The sequence below is a fragment of the Rutidosis leptorrhynchoides genome, unplaced genomic scaffold (genome assembly GCF_046630445.1).
Source record: "Rutidosis leptorrhynchoides isolate AG116_Rl617_1_P2 unplaced genomic scaffold, CSIRO_AGI_Rlap_v1 contig443, whole genome shotgun sequence".
NCBI lineage: Eukaryota > Viridiplantae > Streptophyta > Magnoliopsida > Asterales > Asteraceae > Rutidosis > Rutidosis leptorrhynchoides.
The window spans coordinates 14,201-40,466 of record NW_027266676.1 but is presented as its reverse complement, the minus strand read 5'-3'; the positions used below and the strand labels follow the sequence as shown (position 1 = coordinate 40,466).

Sequence of the window (26,266 nt, the reverse complement as noted above, 5' to 3'; positions counted from 1 at the left end):
ATATTGTCTTACCATTCACCTAGAATTTCTTCCAAGAGTACCGAAAGTGTATCCAAATCCAAAGGTGTATCCAAATCCAAATGCAAACCCAAATCGGAGACATAATTCCCGTGGATTGTCCACGAGTACACAGCAGAGTTTGGCTGCCCGAACCCTATGTATGGTGATGCATGGCTATATATATTAATTATATTCTGAATTATGTTCAATATATATATATATATATATATGTGTGTGTGTGTGCTCTGTAGAAAAACTATGTTGTTTGGCACCTGATGAAGAAGGGAGGGAATGGAGCTGGTACGAGTAATTCTCAAGCTGCAGTCAATATTCAAGATGATCGGGGAGAAGAAGATCCAATTCCAAATGGGTGAGTATTATATATTAGAAATTTGATTACTCTATATATAGTCCGAAATCATATAGCATACAGCTTGTATAAGTATTATTTTTGAATTGTTATCTAGTCAGATTAAAGGCACAGTCGGCCTGTTGGATTAATTGTTTTACATGATTTGCATAAGGCATGATACTGGATTTCGATTTTGATAAGCTTTACTAGATAGCTTCCTCATGGAAATCACATATTTAATTGTTTGTTTTTGCAGGAATGAAGATTGGCAATTGATCTTAATTTATGAGCTGAGAATGCATGAATTAACCTTTTGTACATGATAAGGTTTACTAGCTTGTACTCCATGTGTACATTTTGTGATTAACCTTTTGTGATAAGAAGATTTACATTAAGGAATTAATTAATATATGTAAATTATTTTATTTTTATTTATATTTTTATTATTCCTTATAAATTGTGTTTTGGATTTAATAGCTATGAATTTATTTTGGATAGAATCGTTCTACGAAAAAATGTGAAACAAAGGTGGCTTCGGAATCGGGACCATGATTATGTGGCTGGAATATACTGTATATAAAATTGCCACAGTTTTAAAAACGTGGTAAATATTTCTGCAAAACCGTGACGTATCTTGGGCCACGGCTAAAAAACCGTAACAATCTAAGGTCACGGCCAAAAAAACCGTGACATAAAAGGAGGTAGGGAGTTAACTTGATGGATCATTTTAGGCCACGGTTACCTAGAACCGTGGGGGAAAAGGTAAAAGAACCGTGGTGTATACTTTCCGCCACGGAAGCAAATTTCACGGTTCAAAATCATAGTGTAAAGTCAAAAAACCGTGGCCTATTCTTTTCGTTACCGTTTTTTGGCATTAGACCACGCTTATCAGGCCTTGGATGATGCCTATGATGAATCTAAAAACTCTATACGAAAATACGCAGTTTTCCTCCTAACAATCTACAAGAAAATACATAATTTTCATTCTAGTAATTTTGGCTAGAGAGAAACGGTTAGGAGAATTATGTTTGTGTAAAAAAAAAAAACAGTTAGGATTTTCTCTTGACATAAAACTTATTTATATATGAGAATTCTTAGTCCAATATCATAAAATTTTTATGGCCGGATCGGACTTATAGACTTATAAACTAACAAATTTCATCGTAATTTGAAACGGTGTGATATTTTACAGAAATCTTCAAGAATTTGTTTTTCTGTTTTGTTTTTCTGTTATTAGTTCGGGTCAATATATTCTATGTAAGGAAACTTAGCCTTCCTTTATTTTATTTTTTATGATAATAACTTCCTCTATGGCTCTATCGGATTTCTCTTGAAATGTAATGTATTTTATTGAAGTTGTTCTCTCGTGTATGAAAAATTACAATTTTTTTATCACGGCAGAGAGTACGCTTGTTTACCTTGTGAGGTAAAATGAAAAAGTGGAACAGATGTAGAAAATGAGAAATAAAAAAGATATACATATACTTCTTACAATCAAAAGTGATGAGAGAATTAATTTCTTCTACGTACTTAATTTCCCCATAAAATGAGAAATTAAAAGGATATATATACTATATATAGGCGGGTTGTGATCATACAAGATTTAAATTAGAAAATAATCCACAAGTTCAACGATGCAAACATCATCAGTAGTACTACTGTCCACCATCTCCCAAGAAGTGAGTTTGATCCGCTGCAAACAACCTTGTGATTATGATATGTGCACAAAGTTTGGTTCCTGAAATAATTAAGTACAAATATTATAGCAACTAATTAATTAACAAGAAAATTCATTAATTAATATTGATTTCTGAAAAAAAAAAAGCTTTTTAATTAATGTATGTAAATGAACCTGGATGAGCAGAAGGCGACTACATAATCTGTCCCTGAGCATGTAAAGATACTGGTCGGATCATCATAGGCATAACTATAAGCAGTAGGGCAAGCATCCTTGAACTTCTTAGAATAAAACGTAGGTTGACACGTTTTTGCATTTCCGAAAACACCCTTGCAACAGTATGCATCCGTGTTGAACACGTCGCAAGCGCTCCGACAACCTACGACCTTCCCGTTAGACTTGGTTGCTAGCTCCGATGGACAAGTAAGCCTCAGATCCTTATCACATCCGCAAGGGGAGCAATTTCCTGTTCCGTTGATGGGCGTGACGCTGATCGGCAAGTTAAAGCCATCGACTAGGCTAACGTCGTAATAATCAGTATTTGCGAGGGTAAATTCGGCAAGTGTAGCAGGGGTTTTGCCAGAGGATCCACATTTGAGTGCTGTGCCACATGCACCGGTTTGGCATTGACCGACTCCGTCCTGGTCGAAATTGCATCCGGTTCGAGCCCAAATTCGACCGCTCCAAGCAACAGGGGCATTAAAGACCTTGGATTCGAATGGTTTCAAAGAGAAACCACCGCCATTAAAGTTGGCTCCTGGAGTGACAGCTGGCCATATCGTCTCCTTGCAATTATTTACTATGGTAAAAACTCTCATGGATTCGGACACATTTGCCCCTGCAAAATTAATTAAATTAAAACCGAGTTAGAAGCCATTTCGTATAGGATTAGTAGTTAAGAGAAAGATTACCTGATGAAATAACGATTAGGATTAAGAGAAAATGTGAAAACAGATTCGGACGAATTTCCATGTCTTGATTTCTAGCATATGACGATTGAGAAGAGAAATTAAATTGGAAAGGAATATAAAAGCAAGAGGGCGAAAGAATGTGTGAGGAATGTTAAATTATAGAAGCAAACGACTGGAGAAAAAATGTTTAGCTAAGGGCTCGTTGATTGATTCCTTTCCTAATCCTTTCTTACAAGTTTAGTTCAGATTCCTAGCTTGCATGTTCTCTCATTAGAAATATTCCTTCCGTCTCAAATTAGATGTTAATTTAGGGGATTTCACAAAAACCAATAAAATATATTTTTTAGTTTATTTTTCAACATAATTATGATTGTATAGATTAAAAGATCCTCGTGGAAAATATGTAGATAAAGATGGTGAGAGAGAATAATAGGAAACATGAGAGTGAAGATGGTGAATGTGGTGAGAGTATAATGAAAAAATATGATTAATATTTCTTAAACTTATCAAAATTTGCATCTAATTTGGAATAAAAAATTATATTTATATTAGCATCTAATTTGAGACGGAGGAGTATTTTATTTGTTTTACTAAAAGGTAATTGTGTTTTTTTTTTTTATATGTCTTCATTGGTTACGTCTTTAGCATCGACATGTATTTTTCTCGTTAGCATATTAAAAGAAAAAAAGAAAAACATCTTCCTGATCAAAATGTGGCTGATTTAGATATTCGTGACAGCCCATTATTGGCCTTAGACCAACTTCCGATTCTTAAAAAGCCCAGTAGGAAGGACGACTGGATTGACATATGAATTAGGCCTGTTAAATGATAATGGAAATTAGAGGAAGATGATATCCGAATGGTAATAGCTTTTCTTTCTTTCTTTTTTCTTTTTTGAAATTAAATGGTACTAGCTTATATAAATATGATTCATGATCATTTATATGTGTCCAATAAAGTCAAGATAGGGTATGCATTATGTTTTCTTTTTGTGGGTTAGGAGTAGACCTCTACCCTATTTAGATTAGTTACCAATTATCACTTTTAACAGTTCTACTAAAGTCGATCTTCTCTATTACTCCAAGAGAGTTGAAAAGTTGTGCTTTTTATAGCTACTATACTACATATGTATATATGATTGCCTCTTCAAAATAAATGGACGAAGATAACTGCTTCATATCACGATTGACGATACATAATCTTTTTGATATTTTCTAAATTTTTACTCATTTTTTCCTGTTTTGCCCATCACCAATACCAATCACAAACTCATTTTTACAAGTGAACATCGACTCGACCCGGTCTAAGGAAACCCGGTTCGATTCGATCTTTACTGTTCATTGTGAAAACCATAATCCTCTCCTCGCCACAGCAAGAGCTTAAAATCCCGTCCATGAAATTCAACACTCCTGATAAGCTTATAGCTGTCGATTTCTCGACTAAGAACCTATCGAGATCTTCGATCACGATCACGGATTTCGACGAAGTTTGCAATAGAAGGAGTTTCAGATGCGAGTCGTCTTCAACTTTGAAGAGATCGACGTCGTAGAGATCGTAATTGAGGAAATTCGCTAACGCGGCGACGAAACTGGATTTCCCGGTACCGGAAGGACCGTACAACAAGAAACTCCGTTTCCAAGCCCGACCCGTTCTATGATAGTATTGCTTTGCTTTCAAAAACGACTCCAAATCGGATTTGATTTTGTTTTTGAGGTCTGGTTCCATAGCGATTGTGTCGAATGTCGAGGGGTGATTGAACGGCACGGATTTCCATGACTTTCCGGCGCCGGCGATGTTTATGTAAAGCTTGAGGTCTCTGTTTCGCTGCTCCAATTCGTCAGAGACTGTGTGAATGTGTTGAAGGATCGATTTTGAGTGATTTGTCACATAAAGGCATTTACGTCATTTTGACACGATCCTTAATTTTCTACGAATTTGCCAAAACGGCAAGGGAGTACATTTTAGACTGATTAATATGGAGATCTATCTAGTCAAATAAAACTTCATCTCTTATGATACGAATTTAGTATTAATTAAATTATAAGGGGTGATTAGAAATCATAATTTTCATTGATTAGATGAAAGTTCTATTATTATTATTATTATTATTATTATTATTATTATTATTATTATTATTATTATTATTATTATTATTATTAATTAATTAATTAATTGAGTATCCATGCACTTTAACAAATTGGATCACGAGGAAAAAGAACAAAAAAAAAAGGCACCAATCTATTAAAAGAGAGTGTTACATAGGAATGCAACAAATTAGACATGATGTTTGCATAATAAATGTACTTATTGCACACCCTCAATAATTTTTCGTAAGAAAATTTTACTTCTAAAATCTTACTTGATTATGAAAAAAATTAATCAGTAACTCAAACTGAATTGGTCGAAAACTTGCATGGCCTCCTGGTTGGAACCAAACCGGTTAACGCGATTTCGGAATCAAGTCCAAGCTGAAATTTTGACAATTACATATTCATGTTCTTATTTTTTCAAAAATTATATGGAGGCGAACTGGAATCGTGTATAACCAAACCGTAAATTTACAATATCATTTCGTTTCTATAAAATTTACGATTTTGATTCTACTCCATAAAATTTAATAACTGAAATCGGATCGAATCGGACCGTGTGTATGTACAGACTTAGAGTTAGAGAGTATGCTTGAAAACCATTAAAAAAAGAGAGTCCAATAGCAGCCGAATGGTCCATTTGGTGGGTTGAAAGGCTCAGTTTGGTGTAGCTCTCGTCATTTTCGTACAAATTACAATGCACAAAGGCACAACACAAAATTTGTATATCTTATCATAAAAAATAAAAACCATTTGTATATCAAATTGATTTCTTTTGCTTAATAATAATACAAAACATAACGAAAATAATAATTCGAGACCAAACCCCCAAAGCATGGATACACCTTTTATTAAATATTATTATTAATAAGATCTATCAAAATTATTATTCAACTCAATCACATTACATATCTATTTCACAAGGAACAGGTCCCCTACATTTCCAAACTTAGCCACCTAATTGGGACACTAACACATGATTAATATGATTGCTAATACGCGATCAATGGAACAAAAGAGAGGAAAAGAAGGGCTAATCTAATGTTAACTTTCTACTTAATCAAAAGATAATCTCTTTTTGGTGAAGCCAGTTGGCACACGTGTGGCACTAATAATGTTTAGCACTAAACCCACCTCCAAAAGCAATCATTCACTCCATCTTAGCCTCAACAATTACTCATTTACTTGTAGGTCACCCCGCTCGTGTACTGCTTGAGAGCATGGGCCATTAGGCCCAAGAAAATATTGAGCAAAGTATTATTTTATTTATTACTTTTTTTCCTATTAAAATTTAAAGGAAATGATTAGGAGTACTATTTTTGCCTCCAACTATTATTGTTATTACTATTATTTCTTTTTTATCAAAAATTAAATTTCTTTTTTTTTCATTTTTATAATTAAATAAATGTGATTTATCTTCGATCCTTACTATCAAGAAAAGAAAGATGCACCATATATAGTAGATGGATCTAGAGTCTAGAGAGTCTTTCATGAAGTTTTATCTCCCAACGAGTGTTAGTCCAAGTCGTAAAATACTTAAATCCTGTAACCAGTGATGATGAGTTTGGATAGGAACAGAAAAAATACATGTAGGAAAATCCGTTATGTGTCTTTTACATTCTCAAACATACTAATTAATTAGTCATATATATATTGTGATAAATGGATACGAGAACCGGAAACCTGAAGTACCTAAAAAAATAAATACTGACTTTTTATATATTATGGTCAATTATATACTATGTCAAAATGTACATCTATTTTTGGGACGAAGACGAAGGTAGTCTTTCACTTTTTCTTTCTTTATTCATCGGAAAAATTCTTAGGTCCCCCTCCATACTTTAGAGTTTAGGCATCCTTTTTAATTTACGGTACTGTATGATTAAACTTATTCAAATTATTGTGAAACTAATTGTGTTTAATCAAATAAAGACAGACTTTAATTCACTTCACTCTAAATCAACTTTTTTGTTATAACACTTCAATGCATTTTTTTTTAATAACATTTCACTGTAGATAATAACATGGATTCACATATATCCTATGAATTTTCGATCTTGAGACCTCACGCGGATAGAGGATCTAATCCTTAACCACGATTAACGAATTAAACCGGTATACTAGCCTACGAGAATTACCAACAGGTATGCAAAATTGTCGTCAGTGTTTATTTATTTAGAGTCGTGTAATGAAATATCGTCATATACATATGTGTATAACATACACACATATGGTGTACATAGTGTGAATAACAAATTACATGAGTTAAACCCTTTTGCATATATATATAGGTCCCACATGGGTGTAATTCAAATTATTGCTCCAAAATTAACTTTTTACTAAAGTAGAAAGGAAGAGAATTGCAAAGCACAAAGGCATAGTACTACTCATCAAGTTGTAGAAAAAAGGAAAGAGTAGAAGACCACTTAGTTTATCTATTTATAGTCACTTAACTAAATCACTCCATCTCCAATAAAAATCCTCTCCACCTTGAGTTTGCATTGACCATGGCTTCCGAGAAGGTGGAGACCGTGGTGGCCGGAAACTACTTGGAAATGGAGAGAGAAGAAGAAGACTCATCAACTGGTGCCAAAGCCAAAATTTCAAAGTTCTTTTGGCATGGTGGCTCTGTCTATGATGCTTGGTTTAGTTGTGCTTCTAATCAGGCACTTAATTAATTAATTCCTTCCTCTCTTGGTTTAGTTAGCTAACATTTGATTATTAAATTTTGAATCAAGTTTTTTATGTGGTGTGTATAGGTTGCTCAAGTGTTGCTCACATTGCCATACTCATTTTCACAACTAGGAATGTTATCCGGTATTCTATTTCAACTCTTCTATGGCTTGATGGGAAGCTGGACTGCTTATCTTATAAGTATACTCTATGTCGAGTACAGAACTAGAAAAGAAAGAGAAAAAGTTGATTTCAGGAACCATGTAATTCAAGTACGTACTTATAATTAATTACTATATTCCTATTTTTCTCTAAACTTATCATGTACTCCCCCATCTCATTAGATGATGTTTTGTATTTTTAGGTTCACTCATATGAACATGATCATATATATGTAATGCATAATTATGTCATCTTCCTAATTAGACGAGTCCGAACCATCTCCCTCCCTTAACCTAATCATAATCAAGTTTCTAGAACACTATTCGAGTGGTCCGATTTCTCTTAGTTAATGAGGACTTGCGAAAATGAGTTAATGCATATATATTTTATTTTATTTCGCTCTAGCTCTACTGTTTGATTGAAATAAAATTTTCAGTGGTTTGAAGTTCTTGATGGGTTGCTGGGGAGACATTGGAGGAATGCAGGCCTCTTTTTCAACTGCACGTTTCTACTTTTCGGATCTGTAATTCAGTTAATTGCATGTGCAAGGTGATTTAATTAATTAATATCTAAGTTAAGTTTCCATAATAGTCGGTTTAATCACAATTTATTTAATTGATTTTATATTAATTTGCAGCAATATATACTACATAAATGATAATCTAGACAAAAGAACATGGACCTACATATTTGGAGCATGTTGTGCAACAACAGTGTTTGTCCCTTCATTTCATAATTACAGAATCTGGTCTTTCTTGGGTCTTATTATGACTACTTACACGGCATGGTATCTTACCATCGCTTCCCTTATCCACGGCCAGGTATTATATTTAATTATAGTTATTAGTTACTTAAAGTCTGATTTTGGCTTCATCTCCATAATTAATTTAACTAACTATCCATTAATTAATTTAATATTAATTAGGTTGAAGGAGTCAAGCATTCTGGCCCAACCAAAATGGTTCTCTACTTCACTGGAGCAACCAACATTCTTTATACTTTTGGTGGACATGCTGTCACAGTGTAAGTGAAAATTAACATTAGTCAAGATCTTGACCATGATCTCCTAATTAATCAATCAATTAATTAAGAAACCTCAATTAAGATTAGCCAGGAGAAGAATTAAAAAATGTATGCAAATGCTAGAATTAGTCGATGATTACAAACTGTCATGTCACGTCTTTGGAATTGTACCTATTCTATTTGTGAAAATTACACCTACTAGAGAGAGAGTGATCGATTTATATTTACTCCTCCAAAAAAAAATCGCACTCTTAGCTAGAATGACGATCATAGCTAATTATTATCGGGCAATGTGTTGATCTAATTGTGAAAAATTAATGTTGTTTTTATAGGGAGATAATGCATGCAATGTGGGAAGCCACAAAAGTTCAAGTTAATCTACTTGATTGCAACAATATATGTATTGACCTTGACACTGCCATCAGCTTCAGCAGTATATTGGGCATTCGGAGACTTGCTTCTCACGCACGCTAACGCTTTCGCGTTGTTACCACGAACTGGATTCAGAGACGCAGCGGTTATCCTAATGTTGATCCATCAATTTATAACATTTGGATTTGCTTGCACCCCATTGTACTTTGTTTGGGAGAAATTTATTGGAGTTCATGAGACCAAGAGCTTCATTAAGAGAGCATTGGCTAGGCTCCCTGTAGTCATACCGATTTGGTTCCTTGCCATTATTTTTCCTTTCTTTGGGCCTATCAATTCGACCGTCGGATCTCTTCTTGTCAGCTTCACCGTCTACATTATTCCTGCTTTGGCTCACATGATTACTTTTGCTCCTGCTGCTGCACGAGAGGTGAGCTAATTCCTATCTTGATAATTACTTTTAGTCTAATCTAAGAATATTTATAAACAGGGGCGGGTTTGCAATTTACCCTTTTTGAATATTAGGAATATTAATCAATAACATTCGAGAGATAGGACAGTAGCCCCACCAATTACCCTAGATTGCTAGATCTCCACCAGCGAGGCAGTGAATATATATATTTATATATATGCTCTCTATGACAGTACATGTGAATTATATTCCCTACATCGATCTAGAATATTTTGATCTTTAATATTTTGGTGAATTTTTTACAGAATGCAGTGGAGAGACCACCAAAGTTGGTAGGAGGGTGGACAGGATTGTATGTAGTGAACACTTTTGTAGTGATTTGGGTTCTGATTGTGGGATTCGGGTTCGGAGGATGGGCAAGTATGGTTAACTTCGTTCGACAAATAGACACATTCGGTCTATTCACTAAGTGCTACCAATGCCCACCTCACAAGGCTTAATTAATTCTGAGAATTAAGATACAATATTCATGAATTCCCACTTAAATTAACAGGTTAATTAATTAAGATAGATTATAGTATGCATGTGTGTAAAGATATTGCATTCGTAATTTTTTCTTTTTTGTAATTCTTCCTTGTATGTTGGATGGGATTTTCAGTGAAGGTGTGATGGCCATCATATTCATGAGCCAACCCGATACGGATATAGTAACTACAGATGTAAAGAGATTTGCATTTGTAATAATTAACTTGTGCTTTTGTTTTGTGTCCAAATCTCTCTGCCTCCTAGCTAGCTAGTATGCTCATTAACTGACCACTTATCGATCTGGATCATGAAGCTCTGAGTCGAAATTCTAATCGTTACGGTTAATTGTACAATTATAATGGTGGAATGAATCTATCTCCTCATTCATCATGAGTTTCTCTTCCCCCTAATTGATCTTTTCCTTCTTCTAGTTTTTGAACACATTGCTTTCTTGTTCAGACGTCCATCTTCTAACTGTTAATTAACACATAAGTTAATAATGGAAACATAATTAAGTTACTGCTCTACCTCTACGTCTGAACACTTTATCGATATATATCATTTTCATAGAATGCAATTATTTTGTGAATAGATTTATTTTACATATAGCTTTTGCTCCATCTAGTTTATCTCTTATCATCATTAAAATAATTGCCATGGACAGATCCAAAAAATCGCTTGTCACCTTATGGTTAGATTCATATTACTTTTAGTTACAAATCATAATCAATCATAATATAATTAAAATTCATAAAACTAAAATAAAAAATCATAATATAATATAATTAAAAGTCCATGTGTTGCTTGGTGACAAAGTGGGGGAATTGACAATGGAGTACTGTGGACTGCTCGCCAACATTGGCCGCAAAAATGAAGCGTCGCAGTCTAAATGATAGATAATATAGGGCTAGTTGATCGAGTTGGTTCCGATTCTTATAAGGTCCCTCTCACTTCAATTTTATTCACATTGGATGGTTTCTTAATTTGTTTCCCTCTCCTTGTAACTGTCTAGCACAATCAATGAAAATGAATAACTAACGTTTGATATGTGTGAGATATATATGATCTAATTTTAACTATTTTTTTCCTTCTTATTTAGTGTTAATTTTTGTAAAAAAAAAAAAGAATCGATTTTTAAAATGATAAAATTTTAAAAGTAACTTCTATTATTAATTTTACCTTCAGCTTATTTTGATGACGGATCGTGCCATCTAATGTAGTATATATGTGCTATATAATCAACATATGTATCTATATACGTAATTTTTTTCCCAGGTCAAAAATAAAATAAAAATAATACTTCATTTTTTACATTTTCACTAATATCTATTTACGTTTTTTTTAGATATGTACTATACTCTATAGCACACTCAAATCTCAATGATCTATCACTGTGAAAAAGGATTGAAAAGGTACTGATGTTTTAATATAGGAGCTCTCACATCCAGCCAAATTTCTACAAGTGGATCGGGTAAAATCATTAATAGTCCAGAATGTATATGTAGTAGTGCATCCCTTGAATGGGAGCATTATTGCGTGTTTAAAGCATATTTCGTCTTGATTCAGACATCCTCACATCCTGCCAAATTTCTACAAATCGATCGGGTAAAATCATTAATAGTCCTCCTTACAATTGCACCCATGCACACCCGTATCCTATCACGTCACAAGTAATCAATGTAACGTGTCTCCGATTCAAACTCGAATGATTTATTGACCATCCACTAGCGGCCTTGAGCTGAAATTGTTGCACAACAGTTGACAAGATCGGTGACCCTCCCTATATTAATTAATTAGTACTTGAACTGGTCCTCTCCAATTCCTACAAAAAAAAACCAGCTAGAGGTATGTTTCGACCATGTATAATCTAAACAATTGCAACTGACTTTTTGTTGTGTTTGCTCGATTTCCTTACACAGGAATACAAAAACGTCTCATACAGTAATTTGTTAGCAAACAAAGAATCATGAATTCTTTTGGGCTGTGACGTAAGTAGGCCACACGTAACTTGAGGATAGAGTTAATAGTCAAACTTAAATAGAGACATACAATTACATACTATCTTAGTCTCAAAATACATAAACATCAGTTGAGACTGTGGGAGTATATACATAAACATCTATAGAGAGCAAAATTAAGAAGATATCCATGTGACAATTTTATTGACAACTTGCCTTCACTCAATTCATAAACAAATATCAAACTTAAAAAGTGACAATTTTCTTTGTGAAAAAAGATAAAGTTACTTCAAGTACTAATCAATAATACTCATCACACCCACTACACAAAGAAAAGTCAATATAATTTATCTAGCAAAGAGAAAAGTTGAAAAAATCTATGCCCTTTACTAGACCAAACTCTCCAACCTAGCTACTCAGAGAAATCACAAGCTCTTCTGCAAAAAGAAGCAGAGAGATGGTAGCGAAAAGTGAGAGGTGGTTCATGAGCTATGATTGAGTGTGATGCAAATTTTGAAAGAAAAAAAGTTAGTGTTAGTCTGATAGTTTAGTTAGTACATCGAGTGGTAGATGTGCGTGGGTTGTCATTGAACACGATCAGATATATACAGAAATCGGTAGTAGGGACAGCGTGATCACAATTTTTTCTTAAGAAAGTTCTTAAGTTTAGTGAGGGCTTGTCAAGTCATTTTCATGGAATGATTTTCATTTACATAATTTTCTCACTTTTAGCTCTAAGGCCAATGAATTGAATCCGCCCATCATCAAAAGAAATTAACTATTTTGCTTTTGACCAGACTCATCTTTAACTTCCAAAATTGATTGGGACCCAATTAATATCAATGTCGATAAATTTATCAGACAAAATTTAGTGATGGTAGACTCACTTTCCCTGAATTCATGAGGCAAAATTTATTGATAGTAGACTTTTTTTTCCGTGAACTCATTGAACTTATCGGATAAAATTTATTGAAACTACGAATATATGAGTTCAAAAATCAGACCTCAATATCTATTCTTCACTTGGTGGTTTGAGTGTTTTATATTTATACGCGAGGAAATATATACAGTGATATTATGGTCATCTATTTTCTCGTAGTTTTCTCTTTTTTTATCAGGAGGTATTACACTCACCTTAGAATTTTGGAGACATCTCTTATTTTGGAATTTGGGAACATGGCAAAACTCTCATACAACGGAAAGAACGTCCAGATTAGTACGTGTTAATTGGAACATCCGGACATGGTTGTACTATTAATATGATTAGGATAAAATCAAGAGCCTACAATGATAATCAAATCTAGGCTGAGAAATTCGAAGTAGGCATATCCAAGCTATTGGGAGCAAAAGCTAAAACCATCGCAATGTTTTAACATATGTTCATAATCGATCCCTTAATTTATTATGGTGGGCGCTACTTATCAATAACTATCTTTGTGTGACAAGTAATTAGGGACGAAAGGAGTAATAGGTAGAAGGTGCATATCTTAATCTAGCTTTATTAATGTTAAATACTAGTATACCATCATACCAATATTTAAAAAATCGTATTGCAACAATGAAGACAACACAATAGCTTGACAAAAGGAGAAGTACTTTTGGTTAGTATTAGATAATCACTATTGTTATTGAAAATTTTAAGTAAATAGAGACGATTATATGTTTAGTATGTTTAGATTGCGAAGTAATTATTTCGTCAACGTATGTGCATTACAATTCTAAGACGATCATTATTTTCAGACGACTTAAAAATGTATCACGAGATAAGTATTGGGGAGAGAAAAAATTAGGAAAATAGACGATGTGATCAAACTAATAATTTGGAGGATAGAGTATTGCGGAAAATTGTTAGTATTATATATAGAAGTATACCAAAAGATTCTAGATATGTTAATTGGGAGTATGCCTTTAAGATAGTATGCATGACAAAAATCCGTGACGATGGTTATAATAAATTAATAAGTAGGCATTGGGAATTTGGGATCGAAGCTAGCTGTTCAACACTTTGATCGATATATATATATATATATATATACGTAGTAATATATGTATATATGTAGGAACAGAAAGAAACAAACAACAGTTCAAGTCTAATATTGTCTGCTAAATCAGACCGGCAAACATATAGGGACTTGTCAAAGACCATAAAACATTTGTTTCTATACGATTGTACGCTTCCTCTTGTTTGGAATCAAGTCCGTAGCTAATTAATTATGCAAAAGATCAACTCAATCTAAATGTATATAGATCGCGTACACGTGTGTAGGTCCATTTGCCACTCAATTTATTTTTTTTATTATAAATTGAAAGTTTCTCGGAATGAAATTTGTTTTGGTTCATTTCAAATGTCGTTTATGAAATCCATGTATATTTGAGCGATTTTTTTCAATATATTATTTTTGTTTATCCTTGCATTTATTTCAATTAATATTATATTTTGAATAAATTTTTAGAATAATAAATTAGATAGACAAATAATTTCTCCTATCATTAAATTTTTCTTTAAAATTCACAACTTTTATTATCAGATATTTTTAAGTGGATTGGAGGGAGTATATATGAACGCATTTCTCATCATGGACGGAAAATATTGACTCAGGCCGGCTGGCTCACGGGGAATTTGAAGATCCGACTCGTAATTAGTCTATTGAATAAACTTTAATTAGGACTCTGCTTCGATCTTGACTATTTAGCTAGTGTAGATAATTGATGTGAAATTTATATCATAAACCATTTGATAGTATATTTTTTCATTATCAAAAAAAAGATAGTATAACTTTTTCCAATCAAAGAGTTCATCAACCACTCAACTTTTGCTAGCGTGTATTATATTTACACATTTTCTAGAAAATGAAAAATTATGGGCGTGGTTAACGAATTGATATCTGAGGAGAAAAAGTATGTTGTTTTTTAAGGGTTGATCATTATTAGTAATATTCATGCATATTGACCTTATAAGATAGATATATTATATACTTTCCCGTCTCAAAATAAATACAAATTTTTTAATACAAATTACATGTAAAAATTTATATTTATTTTGGGATGGAGATAATATACGGTAGGATGAGTTGTTTTTTATATGCAATATTTCCAAATTTGATTACAGCTAGTATACGTGGATAAGAAAAAGCGATCACTGACATTATATACGTGGGGAATAAATGTAATGAATCATCTGTAAAATTACTTTATTTTGTGAGCTATCTCGGAGTATATAAAAGGAGAGAGTGATCCAACACTGAAAAAGAGAAAAAGGAAATGAATCAGAGAATGGATGATGAAGTCAGTCAGTCAACCAGACTCGAGTGCGGTTAATATCTTTCTTATAGTGGAAGTGATTTTACAGGAATTGTCTCTGTCAGGATCAAACTGGAAATTAAAAGAAAGGAGGAGGACCACACAGGACAGGACAGGAGTTGTTTGAATCACCAAACGTCCTTCTTCACATTCACATTTACATTCACCTGTGGATGGATGTCAGAACCTGCTTGCTTTATCAGAATTAGTACTACATAGAATTAACGAATTTAGTAATTTTAAAGAGACCGTTATTCAATTGTTGTTAGATTTTACACATATATACTAGCATTATGTGTGTGTAGATATTACTCCTACCATTGATCATTTCCTTTTCACAACCACCCTCTTTTATGAGTATTATAAGTGTACTGATATTAATTAACAACATGCATTATTAGTGTACTGATAAATGATCAACGAGTCTTTATCGTAAAAGAAAAAAAATGAAAAAAAAAATTGGGTAGAAACTTTTTACTTTAGACATCTCAATCATCTTTTACCATGCATATTTGTTAAAATTTCCTTCTTCTAATGATTAGTCATGAGTCTTGAAAATTAATTCGTGCCATCTAATAACGGTCCAAATAAGGATAACATGGCCACTATAATAGCCCAATTATAAAGTGGTTCACAGCCCAATAACCAATGGCAAATGCTAAATTCATTTCGTTCTCTCTGAAAGAACAACTGGGCCCTAAATTCATCCCAACCTAAAAATGATATGTAAGGTTGGGTTGTTCGGCCCATCGCTCAAATGTCTCATCCTACATTCACCTGCTCGTTGCATACGGTGGACTTGTCAGAGACAAAGTTAACCAAGAGGGAAAAAAAATATCACTTCGATGAAGGAATATATTAGACCACAGAACTTTGTTTCACAAAGGCATACATAATTTTATGTCGAATAATTTCCATATAGTATTTACAAATATGAATAAAGTAATGAAATGTCGAATAAAATAAATGGATAAATTTAGTATTTCCAAGTAGTATTTAAACCAAACAAAATGAAGTTTATTTCATATTTAATCACAAAGTTTAGTTAGTTAAAATTTTAGTAGAGACTTGAATATGAATTTTGTGAAAATTTACAAGTATTTACATTGAAAGAGAGTTTACTACAGATCCTGATTCATTGTTAATTTGTTCGGTTAAGAATAAGTATTACAGAATTGCCTCGTTTCGAAAGGCAAAATTGGTTTCTAACCCATTGGCCATGTGGAGAGCGGTCTTGGAAGCGAGGGAGGTGTTGATTGAAGGTGGTCAATGGATAGTAGGAAATGGTACAGAAATTGAAATCTTTTATGATAGATGGGTAAAGAATATTTATGGGACGCTCTCATCAGCTAGTTCTGCCAATCACAATCCTTATCTATCCGTGGCATCCTTAATTAATTTGACAGCTATTGAATGGAAGACTGATTTAATTTATGATTTGTTCCCTGAGGATCAAGCTATAACTATGTATGCTACTCCCTTAGTGGATGTTACCAAGATTGATAGTTTTATTTGGTGTGGGACTAATACCGGCTTTTACACAACTCAGTCGGGTTACTATATTGCCAAGGATCTACTGATGAGGAAGAAAAACTGGTCTCCAGTAGTTAGTCTTTTCGAACACTGGAATATGTTGTGGACTCTGAATCTGCCACCGAATGTCAGGGCTTTCTGTTGGCAATTGTGTAAAGAAGTTCTACCCAGTAAGGATAATCTTCACAAGCGTGTAAAGCAATTACCTCGATAGTGTCCATTTTGAGTTTGAGGCGGAGCCAATGCTTCATTTATTCCCTGATTGTTGTTGGTCTTGAGTTGTGTGGCATTCTCTGAATCTTAAATTTTGTGATATCTGATTTGTCTAGCAACTTGTTTGACTGGCTAAATTCTATGTTCCATGCTTTCTCGGGTGATAGTATGTGCTTGTTTGTTTTGACTGCTTCTTGGATTTGGTCGAATCGTAATTGAACTATCTTTGACTTAGTTTGTGCTCGTCCATGTGTTGGTGCATTTGGTATTAATCAATGGCTAGCTAATTTACATGTATTGGATCAGCAAAATGAAATGAGATCATTGGCTCAGAATGGAGGGGACATCATCAAATGGAAACCACCTGAAGATGGGGCGATAAAGGTCAATTTTGATGCTATATTTATTTTTGGTTCTGACAGGAATCAATATGGATTGGTGACAAGGGATAAAAAAGGCAAGGTATTGAGGACTGAAGCTGGGAGCTTGGAAGTTAAAGATGCATCGCATGTTGAAGCCTATGCTGTTAAACATGCCTTGTATATGCTGAGTTCTTTACCAGGCCAAAATTTCATACTAGAGGGTGATTGCAAATTGCTAATTTCTAGAGGTGTAAATAATATCCAACATCCAATTTTCAATCCAAGTCCATCTCATACCAACCCATTAAAATTGGATTTTTATGAAATATGGAAATATAAATTGGGCTTTACTTCCAACCCATTAAAGTTGGATTGTGTTGGTAATTTGCTTAAATAATAATTGGGTAATCTAACCCAATTAAAAAACCATTCAATGTTAATCAACTGTAATTCAGCAAAATCAATTTTTCTTTTTCTTTTTCGTTTTCATGAAAAACTAAAACGTATTAGGGTAGGCACCGAATCAGCACCATCCACCGTCGAGTCACCACCAAGTTTCGCCGAATCACCACAAACTTCCACCGAGTCACCGCCAATCACCGCCGATTCACCACCAATCGCCATCGAGGCAGGTCGGTTTCTCCATCGAGTTAACACCAAAAGCCCGAACCGATCGGAGCTTCCTTCGTCGCCATGGTTGAGATCGAATTCGAATGGAAGGTTTAGCTAGCTTCATCGTTTAGATCCATCGCCGTTGTACCAAAACCAGTTGTTCCGTGATTTATATCGAAGCGGATATGCAGAAAACTCTATCTTCATCATGTCGAAACGGATGACGGCGGCGGCTCAAAAACAGATATGGAATCCTCCTTAGGTGGCTTTGGCGAAGAAAGCTCAAAATCGTTCTCCTGCTTCGATGGAGAGGCGGCGCCATCACAACTTCGGTGTAGACAACGTTGTTCGTCAAAGGTCACTGTTGAGGCGGAGTCTGCGGTGGTCGGCCGTTGTTCGTCAAGGCCACTGCATCGGGGACTAAAGAGCAATAGGTGAAGATTATTAGGGACTAAAGTATCATTCATGAAATGTTTCATGTCTTCTTATCACAATTCGCATTAAGGATAAATTAGAATATATTAAATTTATTAGGGATTAAATTATAAAAAATAAATTTAAAGGATCATATAATATATTCGTATATTCGTAATGGTGTAAGTGGAAACCCAACAAAACCAACCCATTCAAATGGGGTTGGAATGGTTTTAATCCATATTTAGAAAATTTAGGTTGGATATCCATATTAGAAAAATCCATCTTAGATAAAATAAAATAGATAATTAATGAATAGTGGTGAGTGAGGAATATTTACACCCTATTAATTTTATAGTTACAGAATATGAAGCCAAAGGAAAGAGAAATCTCTTATTAGGTTCCGACCAAACTCCACCGGTATATATTTATTCATTAATAATATTGGAGCTAAAACCAGTAGTTTTCCTTCTCTACGTTTTAATTTTATTAATCGTTCTGAAAATAAAGTGGCCAATTGATTGGCTCGATTGTTTTAGTTACATCTTCTGTCTGTTTTTCATGTAGTGATCTTCCTAATGAGATCATAGACTTCGTCCATAGGACATCACTTTTTAATAAAATGATTATGTTAAGTACCTAATGGAACTTCTAAAAATGTGATTTGTGGATAGTTACATTCTTATTATTTATTTGAATAAAGTTATCCTTTAGATATAACTAACAATATTATAATAAATTTTATGAACATTTATTATTAATAATTAAGTTATTAAAATATTAGATATATAGTTATAAATAATTTTGTAGCAATTAAATTAATTTTGAACTGAAAAAGTTCATAGTAAAACATAAATTTTAAATATTTTGAAAGTATATTATTATTTTCTTTAAAAAAGAATATCATATTCATATGCGAACTTATACTACATTTTTAAATTTTAAATATTTTGAAAATACATTTTGTGTTCTTCTATTTATATATTATTATATTCCATAACCTCGATATTTAAATTATTACGGTAACTACTTTTCACCTTAATATATACAAGACGGGCGACCTTAAACGGCTAGATATATACATCACATCATCACTAGCAACAGATTGTTTCATATATATCGATCAATGAGAATTTATTCTTAATTTGTATTTCTTTTATATATTTTCTTCCAATTAAGTTAAAAATTTGGGTTCTTTTCAGTTTTAAATCTATATATAATTTCACGACTCAGAATATAGAAGAATAGAGGTTCTGTTATGAAGATATTTTCTTGAAGATTGTGATCTTCTTGAAGATATTTTCTTTCTGTTGAGATTGTGAGGCAGAAAATAAAGCACTACATGTCTTATATTTAGATTATACATTTTTGTCCTATATGATAATTTCCTTGAATTTTATTCTGTCTTTTTTCGTCTCATACCAATCTTCCACACATGCAATTGTCCTTAAATTTGCCAATGAGAAAAAGAAAACATTGTTTGATCATTCTGAATTGCTACATGTATATTGAAATTCTTATGAAGAAGAATGAGGAATTCTTATGATTCTTCTGAGATTGTCTTGGATCATGAGAGTACTGATGATTGTTCAAAGCTGCCTGTGTCAGCGACAACTATGTATGCAATCACAGAATCACTTTTAACTTCTGAAGATAAACAACAACAGGTAAGCTTTTATCTTCACTTAATTTCTCTTATTAATTAGTTCAGATTCGGACAGTTTATGATATTTCAGAATATGAATTTCCAGTTAAACAGGTGGTTTTTTTTCTTTTAATGCAGGACAAGGAGCAGGCTCTACCTCACTGGTTTGAGAATGTTTCATGTTTAGTCCATTTATCCGTTTTCGGCATCCTAGGGGTAATCTAATAATGAAACTACGCTTAATTCATTTGATTTTGATATAATAAACTTTTAATCTTGGATTGCATTAATATAAATTAATGTCAAAATTAATCTCCAGGTTCTAACAAGATATCTACTAGAAATACTCTTCGGGCCAAGTGGTGTTGGCGCAACAAATGAGCACAGCATTCTCTACCTTGATCTTCCTTCTAATATGGTAACTAATCTTCCTTTCGAACTAAATTTCAACTTTCATGAAATATTTCTGAAAACTGAATCATTGTCGAAAGATTTCAGGTTGGTTCGTTTTTGATAGGTTGGTGGGGTGTTGTGTTCAAAGATGATATCCGTCGAGTGTCTGATCATCTAGCCGTCGGATTATCAACTGGTTACTTAGGCAGCCTCACAACTTTCAGTGGCTGGAATCAGAAAATGGTTGAGCTCAGTTTTGAAGGCCAATGGATCTTCTCTATACTTGGATTTCTCATAGGTAATACTAATAAGTACATAAATAGTCATAGATTGGAAAAACTCCGGCTACTAGGCTCTCTGTACTTCGACACACATATGTGAACTGAAAAACTCTGCTGGGGGAAATTGCCCACATTTTGTGTCCGACTTTAGCTCGAACATGATAGTCATAGATGGTTAAACAAATAAGGAAACCTGAAAAGTATCTAAAAATTCCTCTAAACTTGACTTGAAAATCGCGATTTGTCGCAGGATTATTTCTTGCAGCTTACTCAATCATATTCGGAATTGAAATGGCAAAGGGATTCAGGTGGCTTCTGACACAAGAAAGATACAGTAGCACTAGGAAGCCAAGGTTGAAAAAAAGCTATCAAAAATGTTATCTTGTAGTCACAACAAGTCTGCTACTAGTGATTCTAGTAGTTATGTTGAGTGTGAGTGGAACTCTGCTAGGGAAAGATTTCCAATCTGACGAAGGTGATAGTACTGTTGTTGAGCCTCAGCTGTGGCTAGCTTGCATAGTTGCACCTCTAGGAGTATGGCTCAGGTGGCTATTAGCTCGACTCAACGGACATGGATTAGGGAATCGAGGGATCCTCAAATGGGTTCCTTTTGGAACTTTAATTGCCAATGTTTCGGCTGCTTGTCTTATGGCAGCCCTCTCAAATTTGAAAAAACAGGTATATCATTTTTTGTCAAATTTACAAAATCATGTAAGGATTCAGGAATATGATTCGATCACAGTCGTGTCTGTTATGTCAATTTAATTCTCATCTAACTTTACGATCGATATATATAAACAATTCTCGAAAAGTGATACTATATTATAGACCAATGTCTCTCGTTTGAGATTTTTAAATCTAAGACATATATGTAGCATTTCAATTTAGATATGATATGTGGTGTGCAGGTTGATAACCGGAGGAGCAACATAGTTGCAACAGGTATACAGTTTGGACTATTGGGATGTCTGAGTACCGTTTCAACTTTGATAGCTGAATTCAATTCGATGAGAGACAGCAACCAAACTTGGAGAGGATATGCATATGCCTTCATTACAATTGCCATTTCCTTTGTTTTCGGATTTATGATTTATTCTGTTCCTCTTCACAAATTTTGAAATTGTAGCATTACATTATTAATTCTGTCGAGCATTCCAAATTTGAGTTAAATTGTAGTGGTTGGTTTCTATGAAGGTAAATTCAAAAAGAACATTTCTTTAAACTGAAACCATGTCCAATTTTGAACTTCCTCTAATTAAGCATATTTTGATTTCCAGTCATAAGTCAACCCCATCCACCTAGAAGTAAAACATTCAAACTGTAGTATTTTTCTTATCTTAATATGAGTTCGAAGCCAATAATTATCTATTACTATCGACTCCGCCATAACATCATGCTGATGTAGGAAGTACCTTCACCGGAGTTTCAACGACGATGACTGTTGTCGGAAAATCACAGCAGAAACTGATCTTTTCGGCACCAGCCTGAACAGAGATGAACACTAAAACGGGGTAAAATGACCTATTGTTATGATTTTCTAATTTTAAAGTGAGAAGATCTGAACTTCAACAATCACACATAGGAGCAACTCCTAATGCTTTTATTGATGTTCAAACCGAGAGAGAGAGAGATGAGAATAGATAGAAAGCAAAAACTGTAAAGGCGACAATTTTGAATGAAGATATTTCTGCTCTCATTAGTTTCAAAATACTGCTTACAAAAGTTTTTATACTACCCTATTACATGAAACCTTGATCTTTTTTGTCATAACATGCCATCCAAGTGGTGCAATCTCCTTACACGAGCATCCATTGGCTCGGAAATGATAAAGCAAAAAGCAAAATTAAATAGCAAACTTTTCTTGTCACGAGCCGACAAGCATGACAGGTAATATTAACTAACTAAGAGTAAACTGCAGAAAAGTAACTAACTTTTCTTGTGCCTTTGTGTTGTTGTCAGGAAAAATCGAGTCCTTTTGATCGAGAGATATCGACATTTTGCTCGAGAGACACTAGATTTTGAGTTAGCTTTCACGAAGCTTTCATCAAACACTTAGAGTGCACCACAAAACTTGTTCTTCAAGTTATTTCAATTCAGTTAGTTCTTTTCGTCTGTGAAACAACAGCTCATAATCTTCATTCATCATCTTCCGAATATTCTCACAAACCAAGACTCATCTATGCGAGTTTTCTACGGCATTTTCAAATACCGGGAATAACTTAGCTATATGATAAAATGATCATGTCACAGGTCGACATGTTTGATTTGATAATTACCATCAAACAGTTATAATACCTAATCTAAGACAACATATATAACAGCAATTCAATGAAATAAAGCATAACATAAAAATCCCTAAATTTACAAATTTAGATAAACCCTAGTGATGGCGGAGCATCCGACATTGGATTAAAATTTATTGTCGATTGGGAATCATCGAGATCATGGACTAAGGCCTTAGGAGTAATTGCTTTGATCGGATATATTTAATATAAGGAAGAGTATGAATTGAAGGATTAAAAGGATAAATGTTGCTGCTGGTTCAAAGATTCAGATGTGCATCAGCCAATCTTCCAGTTCGAGGACCAAATCGTTAAAGCGTTAGAAGTTGACTCTCTCTTTGAATATTCACTAAAGTCCTATAGTTTATGCGTGCATTATGTTAATCCTTAAACTTTTGTTTGCATTATTCAAGGGCCTGTCCTTGTTAGCTATATATAAACATAACTTGTAATAATTTAAACAGTTGTTGATTTGAGAATTGTGGAATACAATTAATATTTTTCCTCGTTTATCCATGGCAATGGCTGCCTAGGGTTTCGTGAAGTTTTCCGAAAACTCACATTTGTTAAGGGTTTGTGTTGTTTATCCTAAAACACTCATCTCTTTATCAAACCCCCTTTTGTTCCCCTGCTACAGCACTCACACACCACATACATACACGCCTACAACTCGCTCTGCCCTTACTCGCTCTGAACTCACCCAAATCACAACCTCCGGCCACTGTTACTATTCACCCTCGCCGCCGTCCGCCATCACCTAGGAGAGAGAAAATGAAATTCGTACCAAATTGATAGCCGATATTGAAACTCTTGAGGATTGCGATAAAAACCCCTCTACTCTCATTCTCCGCCAATTTGACTTTGTCGATTTATCGCTCGTCAAAATAGAGTAAGTTTTCACGGGTGCGCCACTTTTATACATGCTAACCTTAAGAGGTAAACACGAAAAACATGTCTAGGAAATGAGATTTTCGGGACAAGTAATCTTGATTAATTAATGGTGGATTTCAATTAATTGGTCCCGGAACTCGAGTTTACGGGAGATATCTTTTTTTTTAAAAAAAAATAGTTATTGCTAAATAATTACACCAATTATTGCAATTACCAAGAAATTAATTAAATCAAACCCGAAAATGACAAACACGGGTATAGTTCTTGTCCCGACAATTTCAAACACGGGTAATTCTTGTCCCGACAATGATAAACCCGGGTATAACAGTTGTCCCGACAATGACAAATCCGGGTATAACTCTTGTCCCCAAACTCGGGTATAATTCTAGTCCTGTTAATGGAAATTACGGGTATTAGACATTCCAGTAATGGTAATTACGGGAAGTAGACATTCTATTGCGATTTCCGGGGAGATTTTTTGCCTTTATAAACCATCGCACCCAATTTTATTTTCACATTCTTTCTTCGTCTTTCTTCTGATTACAATCTGAATTCCTAATTTTTTCTTAGTATTTCTTCGCACTACTTTTAGAATACCTATTTTTTTTATCTAATATGTCTTCCTATTTGAATTTATACTGGAGGAGATCTGTACAATTTGTGGATGGCAAGATCGTGGTGGGTAGTGTTCCCGACGCAACGTATTTCATCAATGGTATGTTGAGTTATGATGATTTTTCTCAAGTAATGTGCAATTATGTCGGGATTCAAAGATAACGGGTACAATTGAATCTAATCTATGTATATGCGAATGATAACGGTGAAAAACAATGTATCGTAATTAATGATGATGCTACATGATCATTGATGTATCAACATCATTCTTGGAGTCGTGACTTGTTCATCAGCTACCATCTGATTCATAATTTGGGTCGAACATCAAGATTCAATGCCGGGGGAGAAGGTAGTAGTAGGCCTCGCGGACGACGGGGATACGCATCATCCGACGAGGATTACATCGTTCCCCTCGCAAGAGATTATCATGTGTTCAGCAACATGGATTGACCTGATGAGGTAACAAACCGCCGCATTCCTAGTGGTCCAGAATTATACAATGGTGACCCTAGTACCATAAAGTTGGGAACGCATTTTACTAACAAGGAAGAGTTTCAGGGTGCGATAGCCATCTGGTCAATTAGGCGAGGAGCCGAATATCACGTGATGTTTTCAAAACGGACAACATGGGCTGCAGAATGCGTAATTCATCCAAACAAACGGACTAAGAAGCCGTATCACGGTATTGTATGCAACTGAGATTCGTGCTTCGTTTAAGGCGAATATCGCACGTGGCAAATGACTGTCTGGTGTGACGGGCACAATTGTGACAGAGCAAACAACGAACGCAAAGACATGAATATTTCGTAAAATCACGTTGCCCATGTCGTATTGGATAAGATTCGCGACCGTCAAAATTACCAATCAAGTCCATTGTTTCCAACTGCGAAGCAACATTCGACTGTAAAATTGGAAGAAAAAAACTTGAGACGGTAAGCGAGTGGCGATGAACCAGGTATATGGAGATTGGGAGACAAATTTTCGCCAACTGCCTAGTTACATGCGAGCTCTTGAACATTGTAACGATGAGACGAAAGTGCAGTGGAAGTTCAAGAAGGATGACGGGATTGTGCATAGCAGGAAGAAGATTTTCAGGTACCAACACATGTTTACTGAGCACGGTAATATGAATTTTACACTGTATAATGATTATTGTTATTTATTCAGGTACGTATTTTGACATTTTTGTGCCACGAGACTCATATTTCAACACAGTCACCCGGTAGTTACTGTCGACGCAACGCATCTTCGTGGGGCGTACAAGGGTAAGGCGATTGTAGCGATTATGAAGACCGCCAACAATAGAGTCGTGCCAGTCGCATATGCCGTCATAGACGAGGAGTCGAACCACAGTTGGTATTGGTTCCTAAAGTACCTGAAAAAATACGTTCTACAAGATACGTTCACATGCATAATCTATGATCGTCATTCGAGCATCTTGTCTGCTATCGTGAAGCTCGATAGAAAATTTCCAAAATGGGGAGTTCACAGGTGATGGTTACAGCACTTTAATTGTAATTTTAAATTCAAATTAATCCATGAATTAATTATTTCATCTGCATAGGTACTGCATGG

At 34.3% G+C, this 26,266-nt stretch overlaps 3 protein-coding genes across 3 annotated transcripts; 1 reads left to right on the top strand and 2 right to left on the bottom strand.

Moving 5' to 3' along the window:
* Positions 1–1,960: 1,960 nt before the first annotated feature.
* Positions 1,961–3,002, bottom strand: LOC139883743 (pathogenesis-related thaumatin-like protein 3.5). The gene is made up of 3 exons (XM_071867878.1): positions 2,942–3,002; positions 2,205–2,868; positions 1,961–2,090 (listed from the first exon to the last, which is right to left on the bottom strand). Exons 1-3 carry the CDS (start codon positions 3,000–3,002, stop codon positions 1,961–1,963), a joined length of 855 nt encoding a protein of 284 aa, XP_071723979.1.
* A 1,214-nt stretch (positions 3,003–4,216) lies between these two features.
* Positions 4,217–4,831, bottom strand: LOC139883742 (AAA-ATPase At2g46620-like; the record flags this gene model as incomplete). Its single annotated transcript, XM_071867876.1, has 1 exon — positions 4,217–4,831. A coding segment is annotated over one exon (615 nt), but the record flags the coding sequence as incomplete, so codon positions are not given.
* A 2,704-nt stretch (positions 4,832–7,535) lies between these two features.
* Positions 7,536–10,167, top strand: LOC139883746 (auxin transporter-like protein 3). The gene is given in 8 exon segments (XM_071867881.1): positions 7,536–7,694; positions 7,788–7,973; positions 8,300–8,412; positions 8,501–8,684; positions 8,789–8,886; positions 9,219–9,240; positions 9,242–9,685; positions 9,973–10,167. Coding segments are annotated over 8 exon segments (1,401 nt in total).
* Positions 10,168–26,266: the final 16,099 nt, after the last annotated feature.

Excerpts from the sequence above, each read along its gene's own strand:
- LOC139883743 (XM_071867878.1), bottom strand. The coding sequence starts at position 3,002 with ATGGAAATTCGTCCGAATCTGTTTTCACATTTTCTCTTAATCCTAATC. Across the intron at positions 2,869-2,941 it reads CCTAATCGTTATTTCATCAG|GGGCAAATGTGTCCGAATCC; the intron begins GTAATCTTTCTC and ends TTAATTTTGCAG. Across the intron at positions 2,091-2,204 it reads GTCGCCTTCTGCTCATCCAG|GAACCAAACTTTGTGCACAT; the intron begins GTTCATTTACAT and ends TAATTATTTCAG.